Source organism: Rhipicephalus microplus, chromosome X (assembly GCF_043290135.1).
Source record: "Rhipicephalus microplus isolate Deutch F79 chromosome X, USDA_Rmic, whole genome shotgun sequence".
NCBI classification, from domain to species: domain Eukaryota; kingdom Metazoa; phylum Arthropoda; class Arachnida; order Ixodida; family Ixodidae; genus Rhipicephalus; species Rhipicephalus microplus.
The window spans coordinates 464,827,217-464,850,107 of record NC_134710.1 but is presented as its reverse complement, the minus strand read 5'-3'; the positions used below and the strand labels follow the sequence as shown (position 1 = coordinate 464,850,107).

General features: G+C 43.7%; 1 protein-coding gene across 7 annotated transcripts in view; it reads right to left on the bottom strand.

Moving 5' to 3' along the window:
* Ttc30 (tetratricopeptide repeat domain 30) overlaps window positions 1-22,891 on the bottom strand; it is a 199,987-nt gene that overhangs the window by 47,970 nt on the left and 129,126 nt on the right. For 6 of the 7 annotated variants that reach the window (XM_075880721.1, XM_075880723.1, XM_075880718.1 and 3 more), the window contains 3 exons: window positions 19,034-19,180; window positions 17,794-17,955; window positions 14,587-14,823 (listed from right to left, as the gene is read on the bottom strand). In XM_075880721.1, coding sequence (XP_075736836.1) covers window positions 14,587-14,823; window positions 17,794-17,955; window positions 19,034-19,180 — 546 coding nt within the window. The remainder of the gene's footprint in view (window positions 1-14,586; window positions 14,824-17,793; window positions 17,956-19,033; window positions 19,181-22,891) is intronic. The other variant, XM_075880719.1, reaches the window with a different exon arrangement.

Here is a 22,891-nt window from a genome sequence, read left to right as displayed (position 1 = left end):
ATACTTATGATTCTTTCAAATAGATACAATCACCATGATTTCACTATATCACTTCATGTACACAATCGTTCCCAAGAATTGATGCACACAAAAATATATGCGGATAGTGTTTTCAAATGTATACAGTCACAGTGGTGTAAGCTTCGTATTCCTGGATGTATAACAATTCGTTATGAGAAATGATGTACATGCAAACATATATGTGTTTTTGCACATATAACTTTACCGAATACTTAAAAAACCTATACAATGATCAGAAACAGAATAAGCTAAAACCGAACACAAAACTGAGTCAGGACACACAAAAAACAAAATAGGTAATGCATAATTACTGCTAATGACACAGCTGGGTCACTTTATGCCAAATGTCCCAGCCATTTTGGCAACCATCTCAAATATATTCGAAAAACTCGTGCTGCATTGAAAATAGTGAACTTCTGGCATATTTAGGATAGGAAAAATATTTGGTCACGTGGCTGCCTTCTGAACTTTCTGGAATGCCGTCTAGGTGTTGTATGTGAAAAAGTTTATTTTAAAAGCACCGCTTCTTCTTTCTATACGAAACTCGGTCTACGGGTTACGTAACAAGAGTTTAATTTGGGCTAGTTGGTTCATCATGGTTGTGTGCTAGTCACAGCGCGACAACTTAAGGAAGAGACAGAAAGGACAGGAAAGAGCACCGACTGTCAACTGAATTTATTGAATGTGCTACGAGCACTTTTATACGGAGTATAAGAACCGTGCTCATGCGCGACGACACGTGTGACCACTACAAAATAATCTTAACTGAGAAAAGAATACTCCTTCGCGGAAAGGATAAGTGACATGTAGTGAAGCACTGATCATTGGTTTACCTGATAAAAAATACTTCTACAAACGTTAAATTGGCATTAAGTAAACCTATCCTCGTGACGAATGGTGCAAGATTGAGTATTCCTGTTGCTGTTTAGTACACACACTTTTCAAAGCTTGCAAGGGGTGGAAACAACACGTTAATACCATATCTGCTGTCTATTTTTTTAATTGTAAGACATGTGATGTGGTATAACATGCAAAGGTTTTGGTCATTGTTTTTTTGTTGGTCCTGTCTTCTTTAACTTTACTTTCTGCAGGAGGGTTTTGCAAACGGGTGTGATGATTCTGTCGGTATATCGAGCATCTTTTAGTCTTTTATGCTGGTTTTAAGCCTGACCTCACCCTTGTGTTAACATGACTTCTGAAGGGTGGCCTGAATACATGTGGTATCAATTCCTCTTTTTACTAATTTTGGATGCCCACTATCAAAAGGCAGAACATTCTGAGTCCTCCTGGGCTGATAACACCAGCCAATACCCCAACAGCATCATCACACTTGTTTGCGAAACCCTCCTGCAGAAAGTAAAGTTAAAGGAAACAGGACCAAAAAAAAACAGAAGGACCAATGAACTTTGCATGTCACACGGTACTACATACATAAGGTGTCTCACAATTTTAGGAAAAGAGCCAACAGATATGACATTGTTGTTTTCTACCCCTTGCAAGCTTTCAAAAGTGCGTGTACTTACAGCAACAGGAATAGTAAATCTTGCACCATTCGTCACTAGAATAGATTTACTGAATGCCAATCTAATGTGTATGAGATACCGCTAACACGTTGAAAAGTAAACATAGGACAAACTGGGCAATGCTTCAATGATCAAGCAAGACAGCATGCTTTAAATGTTAAGAAGGGCTATAGTAGTCTCATGGCCGGACACAGTAAAGAATCTAAGTGTAGTCCCAGGTTTCATAAAACACGGTTTTTGAAAAAAAGCAAGCAGAAAAAATGAGAGATTTTAGAACTCTTTATCAGGAAGGCCAAGGATCAATGCATCAGTACACCTTCACTTATATTTTCCGAAAAAGAGTATTCTTTTCTCGGTTAAAATTATTTTGTCATGGTCACACATGGGTTGTTGCAGATGAGCCCTGGTCTTGTGCTCAGTATAAAAACGCTCGTAGCATCTTCAATAAAATTCAGTTGACAGCGCTCTTTCCTTTCCTTTTTGCGATAAGATTTTTATTACAGAAAGAATTTCATTTTCTTGCAATTTAGGTATAATGATGAGTTTTCATTGTATCACAACATGGAGCAAATGGCATCTCAATACGGACAAAAATCACGATTTTGTGAAATTCGTGATATTTTCTTGTATATTTCAGCAGCTTGAGAGGTCTAAGGATATTTTTTTCTCAAAATATACCTTCTGTGGAGTAAGTATTCACTGCTCAGATATTCATACAAAGTGCAATATTGCAATAAAAAATGCAAACATAACACATTTACGCTTTATTCTTGGAAGCGAATGTGGCCAAAAAGTTGCACTATTATTATTGAGCTTCAAATACCTTACAGAAGCACATTTACTTAACAGGTAGACCGAATTTGCTTTAGAAAAAATAAGCGGTAGTTTTAAAACGAAATTTTCCACAACAGCACACAGACGGCATTATGCCAGGAAGTTATAAGCAAGCCACGTGAACAAAACTTTTTTTTCTCGCTTAAATATTCTAGCAGTTCACGGCTTTCAACGCAGTAAGTCAGCACATTTTTTTCAAATACAATTCAGATGGTCGCCAAAGTGCCTGGGACGTTTGGCATGGAATGGTCCAGCTATATTTAAGCAAAATATTTTACACAAATAACAATATTTGTTCATCTACCATGACCACAATAGAAAAAGAGTTTCAGGCATTGTGACACTAAAATTTTCAGCGTCGTACCGCTTGAACAACTTCTTTGATACACTCCAAACTCACGCCGAGAAAAAGCCGCTCTATCATGGTGGTTGTTAAAGGCCTTGCGGCCGTAGACATTGTTGAAAAATAAAAAAAACTCATCAGTGCTGCCACTCTTTCTTCGTCATTACTGACACGGAAGATTTTTCGGTTATCCATGTGGAGGTTCAGAAAGTAGGCTTGCTCTAGGCTGGGGCCGGGGTAGACTACGCAGGACGTCAGCGGCACCCTCTCATACTGTAATAAGAGCAAATATGACTTCTCATAAAAGGATGTTCGTGCTGTTCTGGCAGCACCACATATAAAGAAAGTGTAGTGTGTATCCTTCAAATCGGCGTGTAATTGACATTACACTGAACTCGAAGCATACAACCCATACATTCCAATTATTTCGTATGATAAAGATAAGACTTTTCCAGCATACAGCAAATTCCCGAAATGAGGTGAAGTGTAAGACTACAGCTCGAAAATGGCACTTACGAAAGCCTGAACTCACCTAAAAATCAAATTTCTTCTAGGGTAGTGAGCCAGTGTGAAAAACAATTCTTAAAGTAGATCGTTCAGAACATGTAGCAATAATCAAAACGCACAAGAAACTTACCTCTTCATGTACAAACAGTGAAGACATCTCTGCTTTCTCTTTTACATGAGAACAAATGATCTTGGACGTGGCACTAGCGAAGAGGTCTTCAAAAAAAAGTAAAAGATTTACTGACTTTAATAACGCCTCTAATAATCTGAGGAATTGTTACAAGTCACCAATCAGTGCAATTCTGACTGCCTCTATAAGGGCATCAAAAATCAACAATTTTCTCGTTCTTTCTACCCTCACAAGACGCTCCGTCAATGGAATCTAATCCAAATTAGACGCTGTGCTCCCTATTTGCCTGCTTTCTAGACGTAGGGCTGCGAACATGTGTTTTGTGCACCTAATCTAGCACAGAAATTTGTCATCTATAATTCAATATTCTTAATTCATTGTAATTTGATAAAAGATGTGATAGCTTGTCCAGTTTTTAAAGAGTTGTGGGCCTGCAATAGGCACTGCCTAGGACGTATGAAAGTATTTCTTTAAAAAAAAAATTCTTCAAAGCATGCTTTCAGAAAAAGCGTCTGGCATATTTCGACAGCCAAGCCCATTCTCTGATGGCAATCAGGGGCACGCTATTAGCGATAATTGACCATGGGATTTACAAACGTAATCCGTGCCTAAATACTCAGTTAAACACAATCAAGCAAGTAGGAGCGCTCGAACGACACCAACGCGCGCGGACGCCGTCTACGTTGTAGCAGCCATGGCTTATGCTAGAGCTACCGCACATAGCTCCCACAGTCACGTATACTCTCTCGATTCTTTTATAACGCCGAACGTTATCGCAGATGAAGGCAAAGCACGAAAACAGCAAACAGAAACGAGGGAAAACAACGCACGGCGATGGCCACAACAACGCGCCTTTGGAAGTCTGCTAGATCTTTCCCTGTTGCTGGTGACAATTGTCCTAAATAGCTTAAAAGACCGAGGCGCACGTGCTGGGAGCATCGCGGCATATCAGCACCTCCAACTATACCGTCTTTATGCAAAAAAAAGCCATTTTGTACAGTGCGCCTCTGTACATAACTTTTTCTGTTTCTTCCTTTTTTACGCTTACACCTACAGAAGCACTTTGCACATTTGAGTATTAATAGAAATGTTATTACGATGTAGCCCAAAGCACATATTAAAACAATATCAATGAATCACTTTGTGCAGCGTAGAGACAATGTGCGATCAGCAACTAATCCCGCCCTTGTTAAGTGATCACATCACTCACTGTATGAGTGATGCAGGCACTTACACAACATCGCGCATAGCAGTGTGAACTCGTTAAGTCACACGTTTAATCGGGCATCTGCAACAGGCCCGAAAACACATGCTGTTGTAAATGGCTGGCAGCCTACTTCGGCAGAGCTGCTGCAGGCGCCCAGCTAGCGCTGTATGATTACTACCTACGAAAACAGTACACTCACCGTTAACAGGCTACGTTGTCCGTGTCCGCCACTCCATGAATATTCCTTAATCCGAGCGTCGCTTCGAACACGGTGTCATGCGTGACCACCATTGAATATGCGCCTGTTCGCTAGAACACACACAGCGACCAAGAACCCAGACCAACGCAACGCATTTGAAAGACGATGAGACAGAGAGAGCAACATTGAGAGAGAGAAAGAGGAGGCACTGGCGGCGGTGCCGCAGCTGTCGACGCAGGTGTTCGGTGACGCAACTATTCGCTTATATACGCCGCCGTTGTGGAAGCAACGCTGGCCGGGGTGAGCGGGGAGGGGAAGGAGCGGGAAACCCGCCAAGACGGCGCCGAAAGGCAAACGCTATGGCGCATACGGCAGACGGTCGTTTGACGCGGAAGGCAATCGAATTGCGCTTCAAGAATGACTCCTTGTAAATGGCAACTCTCCTTCCAGCCAGTCGCACAGTGACACAGGTTATTTACCAGCCTCGGGTTCTTTGAGTATTTGGACGCAATGCGATAGCAGTGGGCGAAAAATAGTGAAGCAAAACTTGCGGAAAACAAAGTGCACCAAGGAACGGCCAGAAACAATAATTATTTTGTCCTCGGTGGCATTAGCGGGAGAGCATCGCTACACCTTTTTCCAGAGGAATTTCTTTTCGCATTGTCTGTGTCTGGCGATTCCGCGTATAGTGCCGCAAACATTGAATGCGTAGTCGAAGCTGGAACAAATTATTCCACAGTCGCGGGTGTTTAGAAGGCTTGTCACGCACCATGAAACGTGCCGAGGTTTTTATAACAAACTTTTTGCTGGCTACATGATCAGCACATAATTCCATATGGTTGCCCAATCAGTTAGCTAAGCACCTGTAGCAAAGGCAGGGCACGTTCTTGTTAAACGTTGTTAATATAAACGATGGTTGTGCATAAGTGCAGTGACAGCTTTCCGTGTAAATTGGTCATAACCTACGTTTCCGAGCGTAGAAGCGCCTCAGCGGACCTAATCAGCTACCACAGCAAGTGCGTAAGCAATGATGAGGTACGAAAATGTGCAGCTGTTTTCCATGTACTGAATAGTCCGTGTACAGTGCGTTGACCACCGCCATTCTTTAAGCCACCTCCTATATTGACTCCCAGTCTGAACTGGTGTGGGACCTTAAACACTAAGAAGCAGTGCCCCCCCCCCCCGCACACACACACAAAATTTGAGGGCGCACGGGCTGATAAACACGCATACTTATTCACAGGCGCACACACATACACGTATACACACATACGGCAACACACACACGCGACCGTAAACGCACGCATGCATGGGCGTACACTTGTGCACAGGCACGCTTAACACAAGCACGGACTCGCACATACACGCGCACGCACACATGCACGGGTGTACACACAATCGCGCTTACACGCGAACACATGCGCAGGCTCACGCCCACACACCCATACTCGGGCGAACATTATGTTCCTGTATATAATCCACAGCAAACATGTAGCTTATAACCAACGCTAAGGTGAGCTTTCGTAACGTGGATTGGAGTTAATTGCCAATATAGATGAAACGCGATTTGCTTCTGCTGGCATTCTGCTGTATTCGGAGAGCACCTTCACACATTCTAAGTCTAGGCCGTCATTTAACGCAACGTCCACATATTCTTGCAGTAGCTACGCTGCTCGGCCGCCAATTCGAAGGTCGCGGGTTCGATGCCGGCCGTGGCAGTCGAATTTAGATAGAGGCGAAAAGCTAGAAGCCTGTGCACTGTGCGATATCAGCGCCCATTAGAGAACACCAAATGGTCAAAATCTCTAGAGCTTTCCACTACGACGACCCTCATAATCATATCGAGGTTTTCGAGACGTAAAATCCCAAGTATTATAATTATGTGTTCTTCTTATGCTGCATATTCCTACTGATGAATCGTCACCTACACCCTTCTCAGGCACATAAGCACCCTTAGAGCCTATTTTAGGGTGATATCAAGGCAAGCACCCAAACAAATGGGTGCTTTTTTTTTCAATCGACCATTTATGGGTGTTAAAGGGGGTTGCGAATAGTGCTTTCTCGTAAAAGCACCCTTTTACACCCTTTTGGGTGTAAACATTTTTATTGTGTACGTGCTTAGTTTGTTTCATCTCGTGTGCGTCTATTATATGCAGTTTATATTTACGGTAGTGTCTGAGTGAGTGTTTCAGACTCTGCTTTCGCCGAGGTGACTAACGAACTACGTGTGTAATGGCAGGAAGCAGAACATATGGTTTGTTGCTTTGTTTAATTTCGCTTTGCTGAGAGCCTTCTGATCACTAGGGTAGCCACCGAACGTGTAATGCGGTGGAATTAGTAATTTATACTTTATATCACATTACATTTGTTTGCCTTTATAATTCACCTCCGACAAAGATGACTTGTTCGTGAATTCATTTTCACTGCGGGAGTACGCGAACATTTCCTGATTTCAGAGGACTGTGCTATGTTCTTGAACTGGTATAGCACATTACGGGGAAGAAGAAACGGCCGAGCAGACCGACACAAGAGGACAGAGCGCTAACTTCCAACTGAGTTGGAAGTTAGCGCTCGGTCCTCTTGTGTCGGTCTGCTTGGCCGTTTCTTCTTCCCCGTAATGCGCTATACCAGCTCAAGTACGACGAACCAACTCGCCCAATCTTCAACGCTCGTGTGCTATGTTCATTTTTCTCATTTACTCCGAATTTAGATGTGGCACTTTCGAAGTTCTTCAGCATGTAATAGAAATTTTAGAAGACAATGTTCTCAATTTCTATTCAAGGTTACACCAGTGTAGCGTTGATTTGATTATTATGTGGGATTTAAAGTCCCATACCCACCATTTGATTATGAGAGACGCAGGGTAGCGTTAAAAAGTAGGCATGGTACACTCATGACTGAGTGTTTGAATGAGACTGCTATGCAAATTAAGAAAAGCGATCGTGTGCCTTTCTTCAACTAATGGCGAAAACATCATTTTGAAGTTGTTGTTTTCTTCAATTATTAGCGTATATAGTCGGTTAACAATGCGTGTTTGTGTTTCAATTTTAACATTTCAATCTTCCAAGGATGCCTGAGTAAGCAGTTATTTTTTCCATCGCGTTATGCCCTGCATTTGTGGATGCTCTAATATGACAGATTCGAATAAACGTAACCTCTAAATCTCTGTAGCTTCCGTATCGAAGTTCACACAGCGGCCCTGTCTTAAAATTTTTGTCCTGTCTTTTTCACCTGCAAGCTCAAAAGCACATTGGTTAATGCAGAATGGACCTTTGCAGTTATGTTTTGGTTTTATTTGTAGCATATTATTGCCGGAAATGGCTCTTGAAAATGATCGTGTTTTCTGTGCTTCATTCTAAAGCCTCCGCAGTACATAATTTATAGGAGATGTTTCATTCTTTTGGAAATGATAAAATTGAAGGCGCTTTTAACTTTTGGTGCTGTTCTGTCTTAAAAATGACCGTGGTGGTTCACTGAACCATGAAAAAAGTGTCGTCAGGAAGCAGAGTATTTTACTTTGCTGAGTTAACGAAGACCAGTGCAACAAAATGGTAAAAAATGCTCAAGAGCATTGGAGACATCGCGGATATATCTGGTCAAACCCCTGTAAATAAAATATCCGCTACTGTTGCAACATTAGCATGCCTACACGCTGGAACCACGCCATCTCAGTTTCATGGAAGAAAATTGGTGCTGATGTATATAAAACAAGCTTGATTTTTGTAGAACTGCTCTTCTGTAGAATCGGAGAAGAGGGTTTTGTGATTCTGTCTCATCCTGAAAAGACGAACATGACGATAACTATGTATTCAAAAATAAACAAAGTAGAAATTACGAATGGCAAAATAAGCCTTTACTACCTTTCACTGATGAAGAGCCATGTGGCAAGCACAAGCGTGCAACTGCAAAGTGTGCATTATTCAAGCATATGCAGTTGACACACTGTCGAAATAAATTTCTAGATTGTAAAACATCATAAATAAGATCGAGGTAGTAGACACCATAGCGTGTCTTATGCGTTGAAGCTGCACGCATTCACTGCAGATTTTGTTATTTTGCATACAGTCGTGCAAACTCTGCAATGCATTGCGAATACGGCACGTTTTAGGAAACCTCTCCTCTGTGTTCTTCCGTCGGCAGCCAGGCCCCTGCAAAAACGAGGCAAGACATAATATTAGAAAAATGTAATAGCTAGAACACCAAAGCCGCAATTTTTTATTTCTCAGGATGCACTCATTCATTATATTTCTTGCGTTAAAAAACCGACATGGTTGAGTTCTTGAGCTTTGCCTATTTTGACACATGTTTCGCTCAGGCCCTTGGGCAGCTTACCAGGCATATGGTTAAGTAATTTGATAACCTAATTGCACGAATCGATGGCGTAGCCTGCAATACCTCTTCGCGGGGGGGGGGGGGGGGTTCAACCATAAAAAACAATGTTATAATGTATCTGCTGTATTTCTATTTCGTATGTTTCTGTTTTTATACGACACTCGATGCATTCTTGCGCGCGTGGACGTTTCACAGAGCACGAGCCTCTGCTTGATTCCCTAAAGCTGGGTGTGGTTGTTCATTGGTATTGTGAGCTGCATAGAAACTGTATATCGAAGCTATGTTACACAAGTAGTAGCAACAAAAACACACTTTTTGGGCCCAATTGCATTGCGTTTTGTTCTTCCTAAACTGTCTCTAATAGTGATATGACCTGAGCAGAGGGGAAAATGAACAAAAAACAAGAAAAATAAGAACTTACCTTCTTATTGATACAGACGATCATCTAACGAAGGTGTGCTTTGCGGTATATTTCGGTTATGGTAGCAACGATTCACCGGAGAAGAAGCCGCTCAGGAGTATGGTGAATGCAGTGCATCGAAAGTTTGCTATTACGTTTCCTCTCCGCTTGTTTGTCAAGCTTTCGCGCCACAGTTGAAAAGGTGCGGTGTGCAAGCTTCATCAAAACACTTGAAAGCACTGGCATCCGCAGTAAGTCTTGGAGCACTCGCACGACGAGTATACGCACGCTCGAAGGCAGGTAATCCACTGGCTTATGCACGAAACACAACACATCACGGCACTGGTGAGCGCTCCGCTTGACACCACGCCCGCCTGTGCCGGCGCCATAACCGTTGTCGAACCATTACAGACAGCTTCGTAGTGAATGTGCACCGTCACTGTTGAAATAACGCGGTGGTGGCAGCCAAATTGATTGATAAACAGTGTCAAAGTGATACGGGCTCCGCCATGGACGCGAAGTTGGCGCAGAAACTTCACTCGAGGGATGATTCAAGGTAGCTCGATCGCTTCCTTGACAATCTCGAGGAAACGCTCCAGATTTTCTCAAGTGAAGGAAGCGTTTCAAGTGAAGGGCGGTTTGTGAATGGTAAAATGCCACTCAAGGAGCATTCCGAGTGAAGTGTCGAGTCGAGGAGCGTTTGTGAAGACGGGCGTATATCCCTTCTACAAGACATAAGCTACCCTATCGACTGCAGCGGAAGATATCCCCGATGGCAGCAGAACTTTATCGTATCAAAGAAGCTGTCCTTCGCATCTTGCGCCAAACGCCTGGCCGGTGGGTAATTTTCACCGACTCCAACAGATAGCATTCAAGGTCCTAATGAAAGAATCCTGAACCCGTTTCATTCGACATCGCATACCTATATCACCTGGCTATTACCGCTAGAAAATATATCACATTTCTGTGTATACCAGGTCATTGTGGCATTATGGCCCACTATAAAGCTGATGAAGCAGCACGCAAAGGTCTTCGACACCACAATTACGGACAAACATCATTCGCGAAATCAGATGCTTCTCAGATGGCTAAAAGGCTTGCGTTCGAAGAAAATAAGATGCACTACAATTTTTTGAAAAATCATTATGTCTTCCTTCACTCAACCGACCCCTCCTTCAGAACAAGACGCTCATTCGTAATTCCTCGGCATCTGTAAACGTTAAACCATGGTCTTCATCTAAACAGTGCCTATGTAAACAGCTTACGGTACCGGTTCGGTCTGTCAGCAAGTCCGTACAGCAACAAATGCGGCACCATCGAAACTGTGGAACATATCTTGTTTGAGTGTAAAGCGTATGAATATGCATGTGCTTAATAAGCATTTCATGCATTCGATAACCGATAGAACTTTCTTTTATGACTGTGTATGAGGACCTTTGTCAGGCTCCACGCTACAGAGGCATGCTATGAAACTTTTGATCGCGTACTAGGACAGCATCGGTCAGCTAGGCAAGCTCTAGCTGTAGCTTGACGTCACAGAAAAACTATTAACGCGAGTCCTTATTCCATAGTCAAAGATGTGGCCTCTTTTCTTTATTTTTATTCTATCTTCAATCTTAAAATTTCTCTTTTTTTCTCCCTTCGTATGCTTGCCTTCAATCCCCGATCCCCTCCCCCACGCAGAGCAGCAAGTCAGAGATTTATATATGCCGGCTAAATTCTCTACTTTTCAATAAAATTTTCTTCCCCTCCCTCTCTGCTTATTTACTGCTCTGGGCCCACAATTGAATCATATCTCGCATGTATTGTGCGTTAAGCGTTTGGTGAGCAGGCGTGCTGAGTAAGCTCCTTTGACATGTTTATTCTTATCGGTTAGATACCATATTACATCTGCATGAAGTCAAGCATAGATTTGCTGTATTTAGAGAGCGAGGCCGCTCACCTTTTCGCCTTAACATGCCAGCTGGCTCTGTAGGCTGGTTTAGGTCGGGTTTTTTTTGTGCACCGTAAAAACCTGGGTCACCTTACGCGTTTCCGTTTCGAGATGACAGTTGCACACGATGCTGAATGCCGGGAGCTACGCGAGTACCACAAAGTGGATAGTTAGAGCATGCATCCTTCTGCCGGGTAGCCTAGCTACGGCTGCTAACCCACCTTACACACTTTGGTTGAGCGCGGTTCGGTTTTGGCTGTTTTACTTCTGGAACACTTTAAACAACTTGTTGCAAATAACAGGTATTTCCTTCGGAAGCTCGTGCTTCCGAAGGGCAACTTGTTTTAAAGAACAAGTTGTCGCAAAGACGGCCGCTATTCATTCTTATGCTTTGGTATGGTGTTAATTAGGTCATTTCATTGCATTGTGCAAAGTTCACTCTCACTTTTTGTTGCATTTCATTGAGCGGAATTTCGTTTACACAGGTATGACGTTGTCACATTGTTGTTTTTAGAATATAAACAGTGAAGAAGCTCGCAAAGGCAAGCCAGCGAGGGCAGACGACAGAGCGGCTGATCGCTGGAAGAAGAAAAAGAAAAAAGCTCGTGCTTCCGAAGGGCAAAAGAGCACTTGGGCAGGTGAGGCTGTACTGTTTCTTCGTGTTTTTTTTTTGTTATCATTTTTCCAAATTCTCCGGTAACACGTTTTGTAGCGAATCCGCCGTGCGGGGTTGCACCGTTCTTCCAGGAAACAACAACAATAGTTTTTAGAACCCGGCCAGAACGGGCCGGAGGGCTATCGAACCCGCAAATACCCACGTGGCTTACGAGTCTTGCCTTTCTACCGACAGTGGAGGGTATAACGTCTACCAAGCCATGGGTCTATCATTCGGTCCATGACGCCTGCTTACCTTCCGTCACCACTCCGCCAGACATCTACCTGAAGACGACTACGTCATCGCCGGGAATCTACCAGCCCACTGCTTTCCCGACTCCAGCCCCACCACGTGACAAGATTAGAAGATAGTTGTACATTCTACCTTTATGCATTGTGTGTGTGTGTGTCTGTGCGTGTGCAGTCAAATATAATTTTCGTGGGCATTTTAACATCATCCACTGTCTCCTCTATTTTCAACACGTCACACGGTCTGTGGCGTGATGATGCTGACAACATAACATTACACTATCTGTAGTTACCTGCCCTTTTTTGCCCTTATTTTTATGGCTATAGTTTTCACTCAAATTCTCCGTGAATACGGTGTGCTCGGTGCGCATGCTATGCCTTGTTTATTCAATATCGCCATAGTTGTTGTTGAAACCTAATAATACGACACAGTACTAGCGAAATAAAAGACAAGAAACACAAATCCCACGTTTCATCTTTTCATCTTTCTCTTATTTCGCGAGTATCATGTTATATTATCCACGATTCCTACTAGCCCAACTTTCCACCCAAACTGTTGGGACCTCTGACATACCTACTCTAGAGGACCGGCCAAGAATTGATCATATGAATTTGTTGGACATTTTGAGTTATAAATACTGATAACAAAAATAACATACGTAAAACGAACGGGTGCAGCAATTATTATTCACCTATTCATATCAGGACTATAGTCGTTATCCTAAATAGAAGTTAAAGCAATCGAAACAAAATAAACACTTATGTAGCTTTCTCTTTAAATAAATCAATACTGCAGTAATAATACTGACACAAGTAGGAACTTAAAGTTGCATTTGTTTAGTCCCCTGAAGGTAACTACAGATGTCATCAAAAGCATTTATGTTGCCGAAGCGCCGGCGGAAAGTATGTTTTCACTTGTGAAGGTTAGCCTCTGGTTAGTGTATGGAATAATAAGGAGTCGTTTTCTTAGTACTCGGTATCAACGACATGAAAAAAATAGTGTTCTGTTATTGTCAATTTTGAGTAAAAAAGTATCGATATCGCCAGACCAGTCCTGTGTCAACATAAGCTCACCGGGGGCACCTTACATTGCAATTTATTAAATGCGACTTCCAACTGTCTAGTATGACACTGCTCAACTTTCAACGGAAATTTTCCATGTATTAATTGTGGCCACAATATATTTGATTCCAGGAGTCTGCAATAAGAAAAAATTTTCTTTGTCTTATTGCAGTTATACAGGTAACAACAAGAAGGAGAGCAGACATTAGGCTATTCAATGCCACTCATGCTAGTAAGTCAGCCATTTCATTTGTACCTAAAGAATTGTAAAGTTTCTTTTTTCTCGTCATTGCGTGCATTTTGAAGTAGAAGCCTGACCAACTTTAAAATAGTATCTCCGGCTAGATTTTATCACAGTACTCGGTCTGTTTTAGAGACGTCACCTTTTACTGACCATGTTTTAGTGAATAGAAAACCCTGCGCCATATTCTTGCCTTCTAGGCAGCTGCATTTAAATAAGGACGTGGCCATTGTTCGGTATTTGCGTTTTGGAGTACTCAAGTTTAACTATAGGAATTATTTAGACAACAGCACTCACCTGTACAAAGCATCAAGTGCTTATTTAAGTGCCTGACATTTACTGTCACCCACGTTTATTCAATTATATACCACGGAAATTAAAATGGCTCTTTGTAATCACATAACGGACGACTATTAAACCAGGGTATGCAAAAATATTTCCCAAATCGGCAAACGCTGTATGCTTGATTTCATGGATGATCAAGGTACACTTTTAGGCCTTGTGTCTGTCGCGCTGTTCCTCACAATAGGGAGTTTTAGAATACCGTTTGCAAGCGCTGCGGGCGTAGCGGGCGCCATATGAGTTTTAAAACAGCGTTTGCCCTGCTGCGATCCGCAACGCACGATCGCAGCGACACCGTAGCCTCGAAACCAGTGCTCGCGGACCACATGCGGACCGCCATCACCACCCGTAGCCTCGAAACCAGCGCTTGCGGGCCACATGCGGGCCGCCGTTACCGCACACAACTTTGGATTTTTTGCGTGCGGTCCGCGAACGCGAACGCCAACTCGCGTTACGACGCATGCGCAGTGGCAGCGACCGCACCGCAAGGGCTCGCCGTGCGCTATTCTAAAACTGCCTAATTTGTCTTACAGACGCTTCTAAGATAGCTGTAACTTTTACAAAACAGTAACACACGAATGATTCGCGCTCTTTCAAAGGTTGTAGCACCTGGAGCAAAAATTGAAGCTTTGCGAGTGCGGCGGCTGGTTGCTGGTCAGCCTCCAGCAGCGCCTGGTTGTGCAGCGTCACTGCGTCCAGTTCGTGTTCGGCGCGCGGAGGCATGTCCGTGAGTGCCTCGCGCGCCGCTGCCGGATTGGCCAGTCGCAGCTCGATGGCTGCCTTCAGGTTGAACGCTTCAACCAACGCCGATAAATGCAGCGCTGGTGTGTTGCCCACGCTGTGCACCTGCAAAAACGCCGCGTCTTTCCTTTTGGTAACTTTTGTACTTTGGCGGCACAGTAATGGCACCTTTATATTGCTAAATATGTTTTTTTTATTTGGCGGTTCTACATCCCAAAATCATGATTATTATGGTAGACACCATAGCCAACGAAGCCGGAAATTTCAACCACCTTTAGCCTCTATGCCGACGGGCTTCTGACATTTCGCCATTACTGAAGAGCGTGGACGGGATTCAATTCCGATAACATCGGTCAGCAGACGAGCATCATAACCGTCATAAATCGGCACCACGTGAATGATGGGGTCATAAAAAAGACGACGTTCAGTGCCCTCGAAGAGCAAACATGCCTAGTTGGCAGGATGCTTCCTTCATCACCATGAATTCAAAGTTCCGTCACGTCTTAATTGAGAATCTTTTATCGCTGCCATATGCAAGAACATCAGTACACGCTGTGCAAAAACATCAGTTTCTGTTTGTATAATCAGCGTACAAAAAAAATATATACAAAAGCTTATATTGATGAACATGGATCCTTGCGGAAAATTATTTCCTATTAAGGTGTTGTTTTCGATGATCCACATCTTTCAGGTTTGAAGCTAACCTTTTTTAACTCGCATGAGATGGCACACCGCGCCATTCATGCGCGCGCTTGCTGAAACTACGTGCCCGATTAGCTCACTTCTTTCGTACGATGGACCCAACGCACGCAGTACTCACTATTGAGTATCGTTCGGAGCCAAAGCTACGAATAAATGCGTAGCTTTGTTCGGCGTATCACCATTTTCTCTTTGAAGTTTACCCTTTACAAACATTCCCGAAGGCTTGCACGATTTTACAGAACCAGTGTGCCATAGCGCCCATTGTCACCTTCAGAATGACACGTTCGCTTTCTTGCGAGTGCTAGCTCCCATCTTGCCTTGCGTATAAGGTATTTCGGTGGACATCACTTTGTATGCAGGATTGAGAACGTTTTAAATTGTGAAATGTGAATTGGTCTTTTATTCGCGGCGAGATCGTGCTGTAGGTGGCATTACCATCGCCTCGTTATTGTGCATAGGCGGTCGGTGGCGCGTGTATACAAACGTGCGCAAGGGCACTTCGCTGTTGGTGGTTTAAGTCGTTTGGCGGCAAATAAAGCGCGTTGCATGAGACCTTAGGGTTATATACACGACCTTCAGGAGGCCGAGCTAAAGTTGCGCTTGTGCCCTAGAGAAGCGCAATCGGCCATTCAACGTGGCGCCTGCCTACAGTCACAGTCGTGTTTTGCGTGGTTCTCGGAGTTTTCTTCTTGGTCTCCTTGCAACCCACCACCACTGGTGTAGTTGTTATGTCGCTCGACTGCAGAACCGCTGGACGAGGGATCAAATCCTGGCCGCAGCAGCCACATTTTCAAAAGAGTTTAAAACGCTGCAGGTGCACGTCAAAGAACCCCCCGTCATAGAGTTTGTAAGAAGAATAATTAGAGGGAAGTGGGCACCACCGTTTATGCTAGTTTCTTAAGGGGCACGTTGGAACGCTGGGAATGACAATGTGTGTCTGCGAAGCTTGTGTTGGCTGATATTGAGCGAGGCTACGGCTCAAAATCGAATAGGACTGCGTGAATAAAGCTTCTTTGAAGGGAAACGTTCATAAGCGGATCTCATTCATGCGTAATATTTTCTGAAAAACAAAAAAGTCCACTTACCATGACGGCACAACCAAACGGCGAAAGAAAGAAACAGACGACATAAAAGTGGCGGAGGGAACGCTGGCTTTGTCGTCTGCCTGTGATGTTTAGCTGCCATTGGTGAATTCTTCCGCTTAGTGAAATTGTACATCGATGCAGAAGGTTCCAGTGTTAAATAGATCACGTTTCTGTACAATGAAAAAAAAAAGATTACGTGCTTTTTTAGTAAGAAATAAATCATTTTAACGTGACGCCAGACGCGTTTTCGGGGTATATGAATTCGAGTCAAATTTGAAGCTCACAAATCTCGTCATTCCCTTGCATCCAGCAGCTCACTAGTGCCAGATTTTTCTCTAAGTAAGTTTTTCTGCGCCACAGGTGGTCAAAATTTCCGGAATTCTTCACTATGGCACCCCTCGTAAACAAATGTTAGTTTTGAAAGGTTAACACTGAATAGTTAATATTACCGTAATGGTATGTGTTTCACCTGCGTTCTGCATGCAAAACCAAATAAATTATGTTACCTACTGACGATTTTAGGTATTTACTTCTTGATCTAGCATCTGCAGAAAAAAAATGAAGTGTGCATTTCTGCTAATTTAGATTAGCTTTGTGTATTCCGTCTTTAGATTTGTATAAGTACGTAAGCCACTATAGATATGCATTGTGTGGGTTCTTCTATATCGCGAAACGGCCATTACAGACGCTCGTTCATACTTTGATGCATCACAAGGTGTCTGAAACCACCATAGTATTATCTGAATTTGTCGTTGAAGCATATTACCTAGTGCACGTTTCGTAGTTCTAAACGAAATAAGTACTAAAAACTATGTGTGAATATAGAACTCAGACGATTAAGTGGCAACCACAGTAGAATGATTTCAGGGTATACGATTATTACACTGAACGCCACACCGACACGTGCGCACACTCACTATTGCAGTGCAGAAAAACTTCTGTAGGCAAAACGCTTGTGTGTAGTCTATAAGCATACCAACGAGTAATTGACAGTCTGCTAACCCCAACATTCATCATATTAAATGAAATAAACCAACTTCTGAGGACGGATGTGACGTACGCACACATGCGACCATGCTGCCACTAGCAGACGACGCAAGGAGCGATCGACACCGCGAGATTTCTCCCGCTCGCCGTTAGGTGCACACTCTGTTTGATCTCGCAGCCAATAGGTCCGCACCGAATACTGTGGTATAGGTAAGCCCGCATCGCGCGAGCTCAGATTTCATCAAGAATACCTTCTGCTCCACGGAATCGACACAAACAGAAAGTGGCTGATTGTGGTCACCTCTAGTCCTTCGGTGGCCATGCCGACGCTCAGCTCTGGACGGTCTCGAATGCCCCTCTCAATTATGTGCGCCAGCTGCTGCAAAGCAGGCGCGTAGTCCCGTCGGGCGTAATGGCACAGCGCCACAGCGTACCACAGCTGAGGAGGAGCGTCCGCTTGCGACTGTTTGTTCACAAGGCGAGAGCATGCAATGAAGCGTCCTTGCCGGTACAACACAAATATGCAAATGCAGTAAATTCATTCGTAATTTCATGTTGAAATGATCGCTGTAATTCATACAACATTTTGCTTTGAGTTCTGCTTGATTTCTGGCGATCTCGTAGGGCAAAGAGAACGGTAAGTTTTTATTTAAACATTTCTTACTAGTTACCCTTCACGTCAACTACAACTACACTCACGTAGACTCTGATGCGGATTTTACACCTAGTAATGCCACTGTCAGTGACAGCAAGTGTGGTGAATGGACCCTCAAAAACGCCTACAGTCACCTACGCAGACCACAAGACAGCAGAAAATGGTTCATAATTCCACTGCTTCATCAGGCCACCTAGAATTAAGACTTTTCGGAGAGCTCAAAAATGTTATAACAACATGCACTCTGTCGTTCGAGAGAACACAGTGGCAAATTGCAGGAAAATGAGCTTTTTATACTTAAATGCTTTTAAGCAGCAGATGATGACTGTACACCAACTTTCTTCCAAAAAATTACGGGATTATGTTTTACTTGATTCCCTTCGTTCAATCAAGGATGAAGTTTCTACATATATGAATACTTTTTCTTTGTTAGAAAGGAAAATGTTTCACCTAATGTCAGTAGGAATATAGATTTCGTATTTTCTGGGCTGCAGGCTATGCATACGGGAAAATCAATACATCTCATTATCTACTTGAACTATCATGCGCATAACTAAGTCAGCCCCGCGCAGAACACGTTGTCTAGTTTACTTGCTTGTACACCTCCACATGACCAGAGGAAAGTGAACAGAAATTACCAATTGGTTGGGCTGGGGTTAGTCGCTTTATCTGGAAGCATTTCGCATGTTATTCCAGGATTTCACTCTTAAACTAGAAACATGGCTGTCGTGGGAGAGCGTGGCTGTCGTGGGAGAGCTAGTAGTTTTGAGCTGCAAAACTCGTAACCACGCAGCGAAACTTTCTGCCTGAAACTAACTAAGATGGATTGCCTGACCCCGACTTTCGCATGCGCCTGAAATGTTCACTCACTTCCATTATCTCTCACCTGGAGGGCCTTGTTGAATAGTCTCAAGGCCTCGTCAGGTCTTCCCTCCTTGTAAGCGAGACAGCCGAGATTCACCTGTGTGTCTGCATTGTCATCCTCAGACGGGCCGCCTTGCAAGAGCAGCGCACGCGCCCCAGCTAGGTCATCCTGCAAACTTTCGAGAATTACCTTACCAAGATTCCCACGTAACAATGTCAGCTGAAGATGGGATGCTAGTGTGCTAGATATTGTGCTAGATATTGCTCTCGATTACACAATCGAGAGCAATATCATTCTGTATTTTGGCCACATGCGTGGTCTCTTTAAAGTACAGTCCATAAATACACAATACAGCAGCAACCAGTGGCTTAAGATGAAAGCTACGTTCAATTGAGGCTGTATTGGTGTGCTTCATAAGAAATGTTACATTTCGTTTAAGGTTACAGACTATCGATGATGTGAAAAATCTTGACTCTTTATTTCACTTTTATGATCAGATAAATGAGGCCGCTGCTGGCCGCTTGCGTCATAGAATATTTGGACCGAGCCTCGTGTGTCCTGCTTTGGAATAAAATCACAGATTATAAAATTGAGAAAAGCGCCATCTTATAGCACTACAGATGAACCGAATCGCTTGATGGCAGCAACTTAACAGAAGTTTATGTCTTGGGAAGTTTGTTAAGTTCTGTGAAAATTGCCTGTGCAGCACGGTACAAGCAGTGCACAATCTAGGCGAAAGCTCGAAATCCGGCCTTTATATAGTCGGTTGTGGACTGCAACGTACCCAGTACGTCGTAAATCCCAGTAACTTTCAAAAAAAAAAGAAGGAAATCACTCAATATATCATTATTAGTCATTCTGCAACAAGTGTGGTACACATTTGGCATCTGTTAGGCGCCGTCAGTTGAACTTGGTTTGTGCCATCGCTGATGACGATGAAGAATTATGGCGGAGCCATTCGTAATGCGTCATAATCAATGAATGACCAGGTCACTCCTTACATAATTTGCATTGTGTCAAGCCTAGTTATTGTTTTACTTATCTACGATGTTCTATGACATGTGTTAACACAACTGCTTGCCCAACAACTCACGTGCATAGGGCATTTTTGCGATTGACTTAAAGTCCAGCTCAGAGCTACCTAGACAAAAAGCCAATTCCGTCTATTTTACCGCCTCGTGAGTGCTGTATGCCCTCCCCGCGCTAGGTCGTAAAAATATAGCAACCACAATTATATTGACACCCTCTGCGGGCTTTTTTCGCCGCTGTTGGCTTCATGGTCAGCGAGTGTATGTATATTTTTATTAACCACAAAGACGAATAATTCGAACTATTTTCTCCAGCTTGCAACCGTGCTTTCGAAACTTCGCATAGCACCTTGTCAGACAAGTATGCCACGCAGCCTACGTTCTCCAGCATTTTAACGGCCAGCTAACTATACAAACTCTTTATTGCTGGTTGTAGGCAGCGCTCGGCTGTGCTTCTCAACGTTCACTATATATCACTCGCTAGTTTGCACGAAAAGTGCTCTTTAAATGTCGTCGCCCTTCACGTGTTTCACCAGAGTTGGGAGGCGCACCTTTGACTTACACTTTGACCGACAAGTTGTGGCCACTGGTTCTCGCTCGCTTCTCTCGTGAGAGGGATGTAAATAGGCCTTTTGCTTACACCGAAAAGTTCGTGTTGAACCTATAGACCACTCGAAGGCCAGTTCGCTCGCTGCAACAGCCCAGTTTTCGAACTCAGTGAGCTGCTGCTAGCTTGAAGAGGCTAAGTAGGGTCTAGTTGGCTGTGCAGAGTCAAACATTGCAGCACGCTGCTGAAGCGCAAAGTGTCAAAGCTACTTCCCGCGCGTCCTATAAATATGTATATCTGTGCGTTATTTTTGTGCATCCTTTTTTTTTCTTGCCCAAAAAACCATATCGCATGCGTCAAGGCGTGTCCTCGTTAGATGGCGCTCGTCGTGTGTGTGTTTCCGTGCGTCTTTAGTGATTCAGCAATGTGCAGCTACTTTCGAGCTGCTTGCCACTCTTCGTGTGACATTCCAATTTAACGCTTCCGCATTCAATTCAGCGGTGCTATGACTTTTTATACAACAGCATTTACCCACATGAATGGTATTCAAGAGGAAATATTTATGACCGTGAGAATACCAAAAAAACTCTCATTCCGACTCATCACACACAGTAGGTACTGCGTCCATGTGTACTAAAGAAACAGCACACTAAAAACGCCTACTTGGTGGAAAACAGCGAGCGCCGAGTAGTCGTTTCAGTGCGCCGCTGTGGTGCAGCGATTTTTTTCAATTTAATAATACTGTCAGGGATCTCTGCAGGAGTGGGTAGAAGTGTCTACAAATATTATATATTCGCACAACGTATCAAATGTAGAGAGAGGGCAGTGCACAATAATACAATCAAAAAAGTCATGATACATAATTATAACGACAATATACAAGTTGGTTTGCAGTGCTCTACGATCGACTGCTAACCCTAAGGTCGCGAGTTTAAGCCAAGCCGCGGCAGTCGCATTTCAGTAGAGCGATTGACAAACGCCCACGACTGCGCGATGTCAGTGCATCTTAGAACACCAGATGGAGCACCGAATTGTATCTTGGTTTTGGGACGTTTAACCCCCGATAAAAAACGTGGTTGATCTCCTTTTTAAAACAAGTAATTCGTATAACACGAAAGTGAAACGGGTCCTAGAAGAGTAGTTGAACATTCGGTGTGCATTGTTTCGCCTTGAAAGCGAAGAAAGGAATGCTGCAGTAACACATTTGATATTCAGGCTAATAACGGCAAGCAGCCTGAAACTTGCAGCGCACACCTCAAGCAGTAAGCGCGCACGGAAGGAGCATACATAGGACGAGTGCGGACAAACAAATGTCTAAGCTTCACAATTTAAGCTCACTGCTAAAAAAAAATAAAAGGAAGACGAACGAAAAGAACGTACATGTATACATCTGTAAGAGCGCGAAAGCAAGTCCCAATTCTTATTCTTCGTGTGGGAGCCTTCCTTTCGTAAACGCGGCCGGTGCAGCGAACGAAGTGGCGCTCGGGCTCTCTTTACGCACCCACTCGTAACGCATTTCGCGTTTCGTGGCGCCCGGTGCTATTTGCAGTGGTTACTGTAACTTCAAAGCAAACTTCTGGTGCATGCACAGGAGGTAGAGGGCACCCGAACTCCGAGATAAGCGCGTGCGAGCAAACCACCACGCTACATAACAACCGTACGCAATTTGACCACGCCATGTGAAGGCACGCGTGAATGGTGCGGTGCAGCTACCTTTGTGGGCACGATCGCGTGCCATATCGCTACTAATGACGAAAACGTGCTGAAACGCCGAGCTCTCGGGACCGGCAGCGGTACACGGTGTAGATAAATAGCTCGCTGTTACCATGTCGAACAAGGGTCACTGGGTAGCTTAGTGATTCGCGTTGAGTGGTGAGAAACGCAACGTTGCTGGTTAGACGCCCCACTGCAGAACGTTTCCTTCTCACTTTTTTTTCTTTGCAATCTGCTAGCATTTTAAACATCATATTGCCACAGGCATGGAACGAGGTTGAGCCATGCCAATGCGAGTATGCGCCATGGTGTAAAAAAAAAGAAGAGGACTGTTTGTGGTGCTTGTGCTCTAACGTTTGGTTCGGCTCGACGGCCACACTGTAAGCAAAAACTATCCGAGTTTGGGGTTTTCGCGGCTCATGACCTCTGAAAACTCTCTCGCGTTTAAAATTACTACCTCGTGTAGGAGTAAAAGATGGTACATGACATACATTTATTACCACCTCCCAGGCAAGTAGTAAAAGGATGTCCAAATCCAGTTTTACCACGTAGGGAGTTTTCTATATCACGTGATTTTTAACCTGTGTTTCA